Consider the following 14,251-nt stretch of genomic DNA (forward strand, 5'->3'; position numbering starts at 1 on the left):
TCATTGTGTCCAGTTCTAACGAAACCTGCGTTTGGGAATACTAGTGGAAAGGCCACGCTTGTCAATGGAAAGACTGAGGAGCTCAGCGGGAGCACAATGTGAGGAAATGCCTTGTTATTAGCCGCTACAATGGCCAGGTTCCCGGTCCGACCTCATACATCAGGTCCTCCGTTCATTCCGTTTACCAATGCACAGGATGCGTGGAAATAGGTCCGGCCGTGCTCCTTCCTCCAGACCGAGCGCACCTAGAGTGGTTTTCCATCCTGCTGCGGCGTATCCATACACTATCAGGCCTCTCTCTGGTATGCTTGGAGCCTGCGGTAGAAAAACAGCTCTTTTTCTGGCTCCTCTCCTGTAATATAGTACGGTTCACATCTCGTATTTCACCCCCCCCCTCATCTCATCTCATCTCACCTCACACCCCCTCTCTCTCTGGAAGAACATATACTATATATGTCATGTTTTTTTTCCTTCTTTCTGATACATGTACCATACCCTCAACTATACAGTATGGGGCCTCGTCCCAAAACAACCCCTAGACCCTACTCCCTAGACACTTGTGTAGATCGGAGAGGATTGGATACTGTAGGTATAGGCCAGATGATTCCACCTAGCCTGTCATTGCTTCCACCATCTTGTTTTTACCCATTCAGTCTGGTCAGATCTACTCCAGTAGGGATTAGGGTATAGGGGCCCTATATCTGGACAGATCTAACCCAGTGTTAGGGGGCTACGGGGTCTATTTGGAATTCAGGGAATCACTATTATTCCTATGGCAGATGTACAGTAGCCAGGGCCATGTTTTGTTAATCTAACCCTTCCTCTCCCCTCTACCCCCTCTCCCTCCTCTCCCCTCTACCCCTCTCCCTCCTCTCCTCTCTACCCCCTCCCCCCCTCCAGGTATTGAGCCAGTGGGGAACCGTGTGATGCGTCCCGCGGTGTTCACGGTGGACTCGTTCAGCGCCGGCCAGGGTCAGGTGACCGTGTACGTAGAGGACCCAGAGGGCACCAGAGAGGAGGTAGGAGGACCCGACACAACAGTCTGAAACAGTCATCACTATCCCTGTCTCTCATCTCTGTCCAATGTGGTTGAATACAGTACCGTTGCATTTTATTTCGACAACTGATTGCATTATCTGTCTCCTATCGTGAGTCTCCTATCGTAGGGGTAGTGGTGGTCTAGTGGATTTCCATGGAGTTGGACTGGTGATCAGAAGGTCATAAGTTCAAATCCCGCCTGGGAACACCACCACTAGTTAGCCCTAAGTTACTCCATGGAGACAGTCCCTGTAATCTATAATTGTAGGTCGCTTTGGATAAAAGCATCTGCTAAATGGTAAAAATGTAAATGTACTGTAAGTGATCGCCTAACAGTTGATTGGTTGTGCAGTAGTATCATATCGTCAATCATTAAAAGTGTTGACAGCTGAGATGTTTGAGTTGATGTTGATTAGAGCTGATGATCCGATGTGTTCCCAGGTGAAGGCTGTTCCCAACGAGGGCAAGAAGACCTACAGTGTGACCTACGTCCCGCAAGTCATGGGTCCCCACAAGGTACAGCTCACTGTACTGTCTGACCCCTGCCACTCATATGTCTGTGCACGTCCCTGAGTCAAAGCCTTCTTTTAATGTGAGTTTACCTGGCCCGCTGGGTTAACATGAGTATGGTGAAGGTTACTGAGCTCAGTGTTGTGGGGTCCTTTGACAGGTGACCGTGCTTTTTGCCGGCCAGCAAATCCCAAAGAGTCCGTTTGAGGTGAACGTGGACAAGGCCCTGGGAGACGCCACCAAGGTTACGGCCAAAGGGCCGGGTCTGGAAACCCTGGGGAACATCGCCAACAAGCCCACCTACTTCGACATCTACACAGCAGGTTGGTGGTCCTACCTCTTCCTGACAGGATAATAGTCTAGAATATGAGAATATATAGTTTCATCACTTATGTGACACACATAATTCATTTTTCTTATTTTTTGCTATTCTCTTTTAAATTATTTTGCTTATTGTTGTTTTTCATGTCGTCCTGCACCAACCCCACCAAGTCAATTTCCTGTATTTGCAAATAATATTATATTTGTCCAAATAAAGTATTCTGATTCTAATGAAAATGTTGAGTTCCAAGAGTGTTCCAAGTTATGCTCCTGCGTGTTCCTCAACTAAAAGTGATCACCAAGATTTATTAATGGTTTGTCTTGGATGCTTTCTTGAAAAGTTGTCTATGTGGACAGACGGACACACACACACACACACACACATTCTTTCTCTCTATCTATCTCACTCACACACACACACACACACACACACACACACACACACACACACACACACACACACACACACCTAGACTGACTCTGTTCTTCCTCCTTGACCAGGTGCTGGCGTGGGGGAGGTGGCGGCCATCGTCAAGGACCCCCTGACCAATAAGAACGTAGTGGAGGTGCTGATGGAGGACAAGGGTGACAGTGTGTGGCGCTGCACCTACAAACCGGCCCAGGCCGGACCCCACACCATCACCATCACCTTCGGGGGCGTCGCCATCCCCAAGAGCCCCTTCACCGTCAACATCGGACCAGGTACACCATCTCTTTATGGAGACATGCTCTGATGTCAAAATGTACTCACGATTGAAGCATCATTCTGTGAGGTTGTTGTAGTAGTAGCAGTAGTGGTAGTTGTAGTAGTGGTAGTTGTAGTAGTGGTAGTGGTACTTTTGTAGGTATCTCACAGTCATGGATAGGGATGCTCCGATCTGGATTTTTGGGGCCGATACCGATCACCGATTTTTTTCCTCAAGATCAACCGATACCGATACCGATACCGATTTTTTGTTAAATACATAACTGTAGGCCTACTGACTGGATAGCCTACATATTTTTTGCTTTTTAGACAAAAGTTTTGATCCATTAGGCACCAAGCAAACGCAGACCCATTTTTATGGCATAGTAAAGGTCTGGCCTATCACCCAGTTAGGGCCTGAAGCCCAAGTCAGTCGATATGGCTGTATAAAAGACATCATAAACGTGGCCTTCATGGTTTACATACTGTTACGTCCTCCTATGTTTTCTGTTCAGTTATCTGTCTTCCCCAGGAAAAAATAATAATAATTCGTTTTTTGCGATCGGCCATATTTGCCGATCACCGATCGAGTCATTTGGAGTGAAATCGGCCGATTTAAATCGGTGGCCGATAAATCGGAGCATCCCTAGTCATGGAATATCCAGTGCAGACTGCATGTTGGATCATTAAGAGGTTCTTCTCTGAGACTCTCCATACATTTTACAGTTAGAATTAGCCCTCCACTAAAGCAGTGCTTATGTGCCAGTGCTGCCCTGCCGTGTGTGTGTGTGTGTGTGTGTGTATGTGTGTGTGTGTGTGTGTGTAATGGTTTGAAACCCTGCCTAAAACGGAGGTCTTTTTTCACACCTACGTCTCCAAATAAACACCTACAAGGTCCGCTAAGCCTCCATTCAACCGTCATTGTAGATTGAACCCCGTCAGCTTGAAATGAGATCTCACCTGATGTTCTTGAGATTGGACTCTTAAACAACGTCCTTGAGAAAAATCGATCGGCTTTCGGGGATGATTTGAATTGGAAACCAATTCCTTGGCATGAATCCCCTTAGAAACATTTAGACACTATTCAAGATTAAAAGCAGGAAGGGACTGGCTGCAGAATGACCGTGTCTGAAACCCGGTTTAGCTGTCCGTCCTCCGTCAGCCTCATAGGTGGACCAGGGAACGCTGTTGCATGCAGGGAATTACGGGACAGAAAACCATTGGGGGGCTTGAGGACTGGGTGGCTGGGGGGGCTTGGAGTCGGTGATGGGGAGAGATGGAGATGGAGATGGAGGCTGTAGGAGAGAGAGAGAGAGAGAGAGAGAGAGAGAGAGAGAGAGAGAGAGAGAGAGAGAGAGAGAGAGAGAGAGAGAGAGAGAGAGAGAGAGAGAGAGAGAGAGAGAGAGAGAGAGAGAGAGAGAGAGAGAGAGAGAGAGAGAGAGAGAGAGAGAGAGAGAGAGAGAGAGAGAGAGAGAGAGAGAGAGAGAGAGAGAGAGAGAGAGAGAGAGAGAGAGAGAGAGAGAGAGAGAGAGAGAGAGAGAGAGAGAGAGAGAGAGAGAGAGACACACATTGCAGCAGTAATAGTCTCCGCCTCCCCTTGGACTGAGCGCAGTGGACACGAGCGTTGGCCAACCCAGTCTCGTAAAACACCAAATTCCTTCTCCCTGAGGCAGCTTTTCCCGACCAGACCAGACCACACCGCTGTGCAGCCCACTTCACAGACCCCAGCTTTAAGAGACCCTCAAATTGATTTTCCAAAATAAAAGTTGATTTGTTGTCATTATCGTTTCGCTTTTTTAAGGCTAATGCGTTTTAGTTTTTATGTGGGTTACCAGACAGTGACACTATTGTTAGGTCTGAATAGGAATGTATGAAACCCTCTCCTCTTCAATACGGGGTCATCTCAAGAAGTTAGTGTACATGAGGTTAACGCTGAGATGATGAGGTACAATTTCCTAATCGTTGAGTTCTCTGATTAAGGTTTATAGAAAGGCGTGCTGGATAGAGACTCGTTCAGTTTGGTTTTCTCAGATTTCTTCCTACAACAGTGGTCAAAGAGCTGTTTGGCTCAACGCTTTTAAGAGTCAATTTTCCCACAGGATCTTTTTTCATTTTTCCTCGAAATATGGTGTACAGTACGGTTCACCGAGCATAACTCTGAGAACCTGACAGGCTTTGAAAGCCCCCGTTTGCAATGAAAAAGGAAAATATAGTTTTAAGTGGAGTATGATATCTGTCTTTTGGGAGTGTATTTGGTTTTTACTGTAGCAAGAAATGGGTAATTTTATTCTCAGATTTATGCAGAAAGAAGAAAAAACACTCCTTGTTGAATTGTAACTATTATACTATTTCATTCACAGGGAGATGGCATTACCAAAATTATAAGTAATAATCTACAAAAACATTTAGCGAATTCATCTCTTTCAACATACACATATTTAAAATGTCATTCTGCAGAATTACACCCTTTGAATAGAATTACACCCTTTGTATAGAATTACACCCTTTGAATAGTACTACTACTGTGTGTGTGTGTGTGTGTGTCTCTGGGTTGTCATGAAGACCAGCTGTAAACAGCCCTGTTCCCTGAAGGCGATAGAGTCATGACTGCTTCAGTCTCCACCTTAGCTTTCATTGGAGTAATATGAATGTGTGTCTGTGCGTGTGTTTGTGTCTGTCTGTCTGTCTGTCTCTCTGTCTGTCTGTCTGTCTGTCTGTCTGTGTGTGTGTCCCAGCCTCCATGCCCAGTGCGTGCCGGGCCAGTGGGCGGGGCCTGCAGCCTCGAGGTGTGAGGGTGAAGCAGGTGGCCGACTTCAAGGTAGACACACGCAACGCAGGAAGTGGCGACCTCAAGGTCGTCGTCAAGGGACCCAGTAAGTAAACATTGTTTTTTTTTTTCTTTCTATTATTTCCTCAATGTCGCTGAGTCATCATTCCCTTCATGGACTCATTTGAGACGGAGATCAACACCAGACATACTCTAACCCCCCTCTGTTTTCTCCATCCCTCCATCCTCCCCTCCCTCTCCGCTCAAGTCAAGTCTTGTTTATTGGTCGTTACATTGAACACAAGTACACAACGCAACGAGATGCCTGTGGCAGAGTAGCTGTACAACATCAACAACAGAATGTAACAAGGATAATGGATAATATATAAACCGTAACAAAATAAAATATACAGAATTATTATCGCAGCAGGAGAGGGAGTGCAGCGTAGAGCGCTGTGGTTTAAACCTCCTCGCTTCAACCTCTTTATACGACGTTAAACGTCCGACGTGAGCCTCGCCAGAGAGGCCTGTGGATCTGGGCTACTGTTTATGATATTGCCCAGAATGCACCCCACCGTGCCAGAGGCAGGGGCGGATGTTGGGGTCGCATGGGAGGGTGAGGCATGTCGTATGGGGTCTGGCGTGCTCGGAGGCCTTCCCAGAGCTGGCCTCTCTCCTCTAGCTGACATGGCCCTGCCTAGCCGCCTAGCTGCCCAGAGCGGGCCTCTCTCCTTGGTTGGCACTGCCCATCTGTCCAGCTGCCTGCCTGGCTGACCAGCGGGCCCCAGGGGGCTGGGTTCTGGAGCCGAGTCAGCACGGCACGGCCTGTCAGCTCAGTAGATGATTAATGGACTGACCTCGGTCACTGGCACGATGCCTCACACACACCCTGCTTTCTACACCCTGCTTTCTAGTCCCTTCTTTCTACACCCTGCTTTATTTTTTTTATTTTTTTTTATTTTTTTTATTTTATCCCTTTTTCACCCAATTTGGTAGCCAATTGAACCCAACCTAGCATCCAATTATCCCCTGCCTATTGCATAGGATCCGCCGCACGACCCCGTGGCCGGCAGTCCCAGAAGAGGCCGCCAGGCAGACTAGCTGACTGGCTCCTCGAGCCCAGCACCGTTATTCCGGCACCCCGGGGGCGCTGTTGCGCGACGGATCCTTGTCCAGAAATACTCCTATACCGCCCTCGGAAGCGGCCGCCCAATATGCCGCTTCCCGTGTGCCTCGGCCATATCTGGATCTGGCGAGCCGGGATACCAACCCCGGCCCCGGTGGGCAGCATGCACTAGTGGCCAGTGCGTAGACCGCTACACCACCGCGGGGCCCTTGCACCCTGCTTTCTACACCCTGCTTTCTACACCCTGCTTTCTAGACACTCACTAGTGTAGATCTGACAGGATTGGATACTGTAGATGGCTGCTGTATAACAAAGGTTGTTAGTAATCTTGAGTGTGAATGTGAATGTTCCCCGTGGTGTTCACGCCTCCCCTGCCCTGTCAGATGGACAGGACTCTGGTGAGGGTCTAGGGTTAGTCTCAGTGTCTAACCACCTCTCTCCCCTCCCCTCCTCTCCCGTGTGTGTGTGTGTGTGTGTGTCTGCGTGTGTGTGTCTGCGTGTGTGTGTGTGTGTGTGTGTGTGTGTGTGTCTGCGTGTGTGTGTCTGCGTGTGTGTGTGTGTGTGTCCACCCCACCGCAGAGGGCCTGGATGATCCAGTGAAGCAGAAGGACTCTGGCATGGAGGGGGTGTACGCCTACGAGTATTACCCCCACGCCCCGGGCAAGTACACTGTCACCATCACCTGGGGAGGCCAGAACGTCCCTAAGAGGTGAGAGGTCACTCCTACTGGTCCTTCTACTGGTCCTTCCTTTAGCTCAACTGGTTTTTCTTTACACGATGTACAGTGTCAATGATTTACACTGAAACCTTCAGGTCATCAGGTCTTGGGTAATCGGGAAAGCATTCTACTGCAAGCTCGTGTGTGTGTGTGTGTGTGTGTGTGCGCTGTGGTAGGGAAGAGAGGTTAAACATGGCATTACCTCATGGTCTCTGGTCCGTGGAGCGGTGAATAGCTGAGCCACAGGGGACGTGAGCAGACAGGCAGTGTGTGTGAGTGTGAGTGTGTGTGTGTCGCTGTGTAAAAAAACTTCTGTCTCCTTACGTTTCCCATGACCACCAGGGCTACTATGCCTGATAAATGTGGCCTGTTGAATGAAGACGTCTTGATTTAACAAGCAGAGGCTTGGAAATGGCTTATTTGTGTTTTGGTTTATTTGTTTTGTTGGGGTTTGTGTGTGTGTGTGTGCGTGTGCATGTGTGTGTTTGGGGGGGGACGGGGACGGTGCGCCCTGGTTTCACTATGAGGAAACTGAGTCATTTTACAACACACGGAAATCTGCTTACATTTTACAGCGCCATATTTGCGTTGGCAACGCTGGGGAATAGATTGGACCTGGCTGTGGAGGTGGTGTGTGTGGGGGGGGTCGACTGGCTGTGGAGGTGATGTGTGTTTGGGGGGGGCGGGGACTGGCTGTGGACTTGGTCTGTGTGTGTGTGTGTGTGTGGGGGGGGGGGGGGTGGTGTATGTTTGTGTGGGGTGGACTGACTGGCTGTGGCGGTGGTGCGTGTGTGTGTGTATGGGGGGGGGGCCGGAGGTTCTGGCTGTGGAGGTGGGACCCCTGTGAACATTTATCAGCCCCTCAGCCATTTTCCATATCTTCATCAGGGGGAGAAATGCTTTACAACCCTGGGGATAGGATTACATGACTTAGAGAGGGGCTCTGGTGTTTACACACACACACACACACACACACAGAGAGAGGGAAAGTGTGTGTGTGTGTGTGTGTGTGTGTGTGTGGCGGCAGGGGTTGTTAGTGCTGACAGGGTCTCAAGTGACCTCATGCATCACCGCTCCCACAGAGTAGCCAGCCTCAGTGACTTTAATGGGTGTGTGTGTGTGTGTGTGCACTGTGGGTGTGTGTGTGTGTGTGTCTGTGTGCGCGCTCATGTATGTGTGTCAGGAACACGCTGAAACGCTGGGCAGAAAGTAAAGGCCATATTAAGACAATCCCCCCCTGTTCCCCGTGCCTCTGTCTCCCCCAGACACGCCACCTCGGCCTCCCTAATGGGGTCTCAAGCCCACCGCTGCTCAGGCAACAAAGCCTCATCTGATGCCTTCTGACACAGATACCTTCTGGAAGGAAACGTTCTTTTAGGTTTCCCATTCCGCTGAGTGTTTGATTGTCCACGGTTGTTGTTTTCCCCACAAAGGTGAGACTGTGTCGTCAAATGTCACCGCCGTCTCAGGAACCGAAGCTTTTTTGCGTTGTGATTTTTTTTTTGCATACTTTTAGAAAGTGTTGTCTCACTTTCACTCTCTCTCTCTCCCTCGCCCTCTCTCTTGTCTGTGTCTCTCCCTCTCTCTCTCTCTTGTCTGTGTCTCTCCCTCTCTCTCTATCCCTTTCTCTCTCCCTCCCTCTCTCTCTCTCCCTCCCTCGCCCTCTCTCTTGTCTGTCTCTCTCTCTCTCTCTCTCTCTCTCTCTCTCTCTCTCTCTCTCTCTCTCTCTCTCTCTCTCTCTCTCTACCAGTCCGTTTGAGGTCCAGGTGGGTGCGGAGGCGGGGCCACAGAAGATCCGAGCCTGGGGACCAGGTCTGGAGGGGGGCGTGGTGGGGAAGTCAGCTGACTTTGTGGCTGAATCCATCGGTACCGACGTCGGAGTACTAGGTCTGTTAAAACTCTTCTCTTTAATCAAGACTCTGCTGCCTCTGTTCAAAGTCTTATTCCAGATTATGCTGTAGACATAGAAAGTCTTATTCCAGATTATACCGTACCATGTTGGAATGGATTCGTCACTTGTCCTTGTACAGGACAGTATGTTAGTACAATCCTGTCAGCTGTCTAACTGCTTTCTACCTGTGTAAACAAATGACAATGAACAGACAGACTAACGTCCCCCCTCCTGTAACCCCCCCCCCCCCCCAGGGTTCGCCATCGAGGGGCCGTCCCAGGCCAAGATCGAGTGCGAGGATCAGAACGACGGGTCATGTGACGTCAAGTACTGGCCGTCGGAGTCCGGGGAGTACGCCGTCCACGTGATGTGTGACGACGAGGACATCGAGGACAGCCCCTTCATGGCCTTCATCGTCGCCGACAACAACAGCAGCAACCCCGCCCTGGTGAGTGACGCGCTTCCTGTTCTGGGTGTGTGTGTGTGTGGGGTCACATGATCAGACTGTCAGCCAATACATGCACACCTCTCTCTCTCTTTGTGTGGTTACATAAGGTCTAGTGGGTTTAGCTCAATAGATGCACCGATTGGGTGGAATTAGCACTTCATGCCTAATGGGGTTGAACAAATGCATAATTTCGCCCCTTAAGTCCTTACCTAGAAACAATACTTTGATTGGCTGTCATTATCTATGTATTGAATACAGTCACCCGTGGCACTCTAGGATGTTGATCATTTGGGTGACTTTATTGTGTGTGTGTGTGTGTGTGTGTGTGTGTGTGTTCCAGGTGAAGGCATACGGGCCAGGCCTGGAGAAGTCTGGCTGTGTCATCAACAAGCCTGCAGAGTTCACGGTCACCGCTAAGGATGCTGGGAAGGGCCCTCTGAAGGTCACCGCCCAGGTGAGGTTCTAGCCACGTCATTGGTTCATCTCATCTGTCGATATTCAGCTTAAAAACGACCGTTTCACTTTCTACAATAACTTTTCTTCGTGCATTTCCATGCATTTCAGTTATGTATATTTCACTGTCATAATATGGTGTGAAGTCAATGTAATGTGGATTGACGGGGTAATAGGGGTGTAAACATTTCTAAAGACATCCCTGTCCCATAGCAGTGTACCTTTTAAATGTACAGTATTTTACTGCTATGTTATGAAAAATAAAATCAAAGTAGTACTGTGAGTAGCGTAATAGGAGTAGTGTGTGCATGGCCACTGTGCTCTCAGCAGTGTCGTGACGTTAGAATTATAAGGTTCTATCTCCATTTTTGTCAAAATTAAGTTTTTTACATAATCTGATCCATTAGGTGTTCATTAATGCCTGTGTGGTGTTATTTTTAAAATGTTGACATTTTTGACTTAGTAATTAATAAAATACAAAGGTTCCATCTCACAAAACATAATGGAATGTAAAAACTTTGACGCTCAATATCTCTGAACTACCCTAAATGGAGATAGAACCTTATAATTCTAAGCTCACGGTGTGTCCTCTCTGATGCTATGTGTTGTCCTCTCTGATGCTATGTGTTGTCTGTCCCCCAGAGCGTGGAGGGGGAGCCCCTGGACGTGAAGGTGAAGAGTAAGGGTGACGGGGTCTACGCCTGCACCTACACCCCCACCTCCGCCCTCAAACACACCCTGGCCGTCACCTGGGCGGGCGTCAGCGTCCCCAACAGCCCCTTCAGGGTAAGCCAATCATCACCCGCCCCGACCGACGGGGGCACTAACCTTAGCCTATCAAAACGCTACTGGACCCATGCAGGTATCGGCCTTAGAGGATCAGATGTTGACGTGCTCTGTGCGAGCCCTAACCTTATCCAATCAGATGTTGACGTGCTCAGTGCGAGCCCTAACCTTATCCAATTAGAACACGAGGTGCCCGTTGGGAATGCTACCCCGAGCCAATTGAGAGTTGATGTTCCTGAGGGCGGGATTAAGCCTGAACAGAAGAAACCTCTCATTGTGATAACTACCTACACTGAGGAGCGTTCTGTTACCTATAAGCAGTAATTGGTACCTCATACATAGATATGTCAGTACTGGCTCATATCAGTCTGTAAGCAGCAAATCGTATGTATGTATGAGACACGTCAATGCTGGCTCAAATCAGCCTTTTGATTTTTACAAGGTTTCTATTTTTCTAACAATAATCAAACAGTCACTGTTTACATGAAATTCTAGATTTTTATGACGCTACTTTATGATATAATAACTGAATGTATTGATACATTTCATGAGCTAAGAATGGTACTGTTTTACTGTCAATAGTTTAATCCTCTTTCTAAAAGAGGTATTACAGATCAAGAAACGAATGTTGTTCTTCAAGAAAATTCGCACTGATTTGTTTTTATTTGTTTTATAATTTTTATGTTGATTTTATACTTTTTTAAATTATAATGTCTACCTGTGTGTAATTGTGTAATTTGATCAACATTAGCACTTACCCAATGTGTTCTGTATTCTGGCCAAACCTGATTTCTAACCTCATGTATAAGTGCCACAAAATGTTGTGACATCTCATGATCCATTGCTTTAGTCTGGAGAAATTGTTGCAAAATCCTTTCATGTTTCTAAGTGCAAGGCCCTGTGGGTACAGTGCTCTGTATTGTTGTCTTATCTTTCACCCCCAATGTTGATTTAGAGGTTCAGAAACTCACCTCCACCTCAAGGAATTCATGCAAATCTCTCAGCCTGTATTCTCTGCACACTGCAGTAGTGTGCTGGGCTGGTTGGGCCACATGAGCTGCGACTACCTCTGTTGTTTGACTGACAGAATGAAACTAGGTTACTACCCCCCCTCACCCAGGGCAACTACAGTATCTCTCTAAAGGGCAACACAACTAACACTGTATTTCAAATGTTGTCCTTTCACTTCAAAAAAAGAAAGAAAAGTATTTCAAACATATACCATTTTTACATCAAATAAAATGGAAGCATTGCATTTAAAAGTTGTTTGTGTTGTTTATGTGTGAGGCTGTCTTGAATCTGCATGATTTACTGGTTATACTAACTACAGGGTTTCATGTTGATGTTCGGAGTTTGTACATCCAAGAGAAGTCTCGTGTTTGTTACATGACAATGATGCTGTATTTTCAATTGTTTTGTGTTTTCTGTATTATTGAAGACTTGTGTATGATGTACAGTGTGAAAGAGTCCCATCTTAACTGGCTGAGGTGTCTCGCTCCAGGTGAACGTGGGGAAAGGCAGCCATCCTAACAAGGTGAAGGTGTTTGGTCCTGGAGTGGAGAGGACCGGCCTGAAGGCCAACGAACCCACACACTTCACTGTGGACTGCACCGAGGCTGGGGAAGGTAACACACACACACACACACACACACACACACACGCACACACACACACACACACACACACACACACACACACACACACACACACACACACACACGCCGTTGCACATGTGTTCTTGCAAAACATTGACCTAGTTCTGTTCCAAGGCATTGTTGCCTTCATACTTTAAACTCTTTTTGATGTCCACGCCCGTTCCTGTTCCAGGTGACGTCAGCGTCGGCATCAAATGTGACGCCAACATCATCAGCGACAAAGAGGAGGACGTGGAGTTCGACATCATCCCCAACGCCAACGACACCATCACCGTCAAGTACATCCCCCCCGGGGCGGGGCGGCTCACCATCAAAGTCCTCTTCACAGACCAGGTGGGTGACCTCGCCATCGCCGTACACCTGGCTCTACATACTGTTGTTTTTAAAAATATATAATGTTTATAGGGCATTTCTGCTTTTATTGGGATAGAGACATTAGAGATTGACAGGAAGGATGGGGGAGAGAAGAGGGATGACATGCAGGATATGTCGAGGGTCAGAATCAACCCGGGAAACTTGCCATGATATGGTATGCGCATCAGTGTGCTACGCCACTAAGCTCCACCCCTCTCTGAAGGTTTCTAAGATGGCGTCCTGCGTCTTGTCGTCTTTCTGTCCCGCAGGAGATCCCAGTCAGCCCCTTCAGGGTCAAAGTGGAGCCTTCCCACGATGCCTCTAAGGTCAAGGCGGACGGACCAGGCCTGGCGCGTGCAGGTGAGAGGTCACTGGGTGACAGACTTACGATGCAGTATCTGTCTTCTCCCTGCACCTCTGGACTGTGTTCTGGAAATCACCCTGACACGTCTTTGCTTTTGGGGGGTGGTCACCACAGAGGAGTGTGAATTCTCTTTGCCAAGACCCTCCCTCATAGTTCACAAACGGGCAGCACGTTTGAAATGAACAATCCAGCCACCAAACAATTGTGGCTTTAAACTGTCTCTGTCTCTGTCTCTCCCACCCTCCCACCCTGCTTCTGTCTCTCTAGGTGTGGAGAGTGGTAAGCCCACCCACTTCACGGTGCACACCAAAGGCGCAGGGAAAGCCCCCGTGGACGTCAAGTTCTCCGGCGCCACCAAAGGAGACGCTGTCCAGGACTTTGAGATCATCGACAACTACGACTACTCCCACACCGTCAAGTACACGCCCATACTGCAGGTGGGTCGTCTAGGCCGTCTGGTGGCCTTTTCACACGCCAAAAGATAGAAGATCAAAGTCTAAGTGAAGTTTATTTATATAGCACATGTTCATACAAGCAAATGTAGCACACAGTGCTTTACAGAATAAGGAAAGATAAATAAAAACATGGTTCATAGTAAATGGTACACAAAACAAAAAAAAGACAGATAATATATATTAAAAAAAGTTTAAAAGAGACAAGATGGTGTTTTTTGTTTGGTTTTCTGTCAACCCTGTTTTTTATCTTCTAAAAGGGCATTGAAAAATATTTCTATAAGATATTAGAGAGGAAGTGATGGCCATATAGTGTACATGCTGCAGGGGAGGCTGGTGGAGGTAGAAAGCGGAGGGCGGGTTCATTGTAATGCCAGGAATGAGGAATGGTATCTTAATGTTTTACCTCCACCAGCTTCCCCTGACCTTATTTTTACTTAATAAAAATAAATGTTATCACATACCTCTCTCTCTCTCTCTCTCTCTTGCTCTCTCTCTCTCTGTGTCCTGCGTAGGGGGAGATGGTGATTATCATAACGTTCGGAGGAGACGCCATCCCGAAGAGCCCCTTCTCTGTGGGCGTGGCCGCACCCCTGGACCTCAGCAAGGTGCTGGTCAACGACCTGGACGGCAGTAAGTACACCCCCCTCTCTCTCTCTCTCTCTCTCTCTGTGTCTGACTGT

The 14,251-nt window shown here is 48.0% G+C and overlaps 1 protein-coding gene across 2 annotated transcripts in view; it reads left to right on the forward strand.

Annotated features, from left to right (window-relative positions):
* flnba (filamin B a) overlaps positions 1 to 14,251 on the forward strand; it is a gene marked incomplete at its 5' end in the record, with an annotated part of 76,604 nt that overhangs the window by 29,227 nt on the left and 33,126 nt on the right. For both annotated transcript variants that reach the window (XM_080545687.1, XM_080545688.1), the window contains 15 exons: positions 901 to 1,019; positions 1,480 to 1,554; positions 1,709 to 1,871; positions 2,371 to 2,571; positions 5,290 to 5,427; positions 7,027 to 7,156; positions 8,916 to 9,052; positions 9,311 to 9,504; positions 9,845 to 9,958; positions 10,600 to 10,743; positions 12,245 to 12,368; positions 12,571 to 12,731; positions 13,022 to 13,112; positions 13,384 to 13,553; positions 14,084 to 14,201. In XM_080545687.1, coding sequence (XP_080401813.1) covers positions 901 to 1,019; positions 1,480 to 1,554; positions 1,709 to 1,871; positions 2,371 to 2,571; positions 5,290 to 5,427; positions 7,027 to 7,156; positions 8,916 to 9,052; positions 9,311 to 9,504; positions 9,845 to 9,958; positions 10,600 to 10,743; positions 12,245 to 12,368; positions 12,571 to 12,731; positions 13,022 to 13,112; positions 13,384 to 13,553; positions 14,084 to 14,201 — 2,079 coding nt within the window. The remainder of the gene's footprint in view (positions 1 to 900; positions 1,020 to 1,479; positions 1,555 to 1,708; positions 1,872 to 2,370; positions 2,572 to 5,289; positions 5,428 to 7,026; positions 7,157 to 8,915; positions 9,053 to 9,310; positions 9,505 to 9,844; positions 9,959 to 10,599; positions 10,744 to 12,244; positions 12,369 to 12,570; positions 12,732 to 13,021; positions 13,113 to 13,383; positions 13,554 to 14,083; positions 14,202 to 14,251) is intronic.

The sequence above is a fragment of the Nansenia antarctica genome (assembly GCF_963989245.1).
Source record: "Nansenia antarctica genome assembly, chromosome: 15".
Classification (NCBI taxonomy): domain Eukaryota; kingdom Metazoa; phylum Chordata; class Actinopteri; order Argentiniformes; family Microstomatidae; genus Nansenia; species Nansenia antarctica.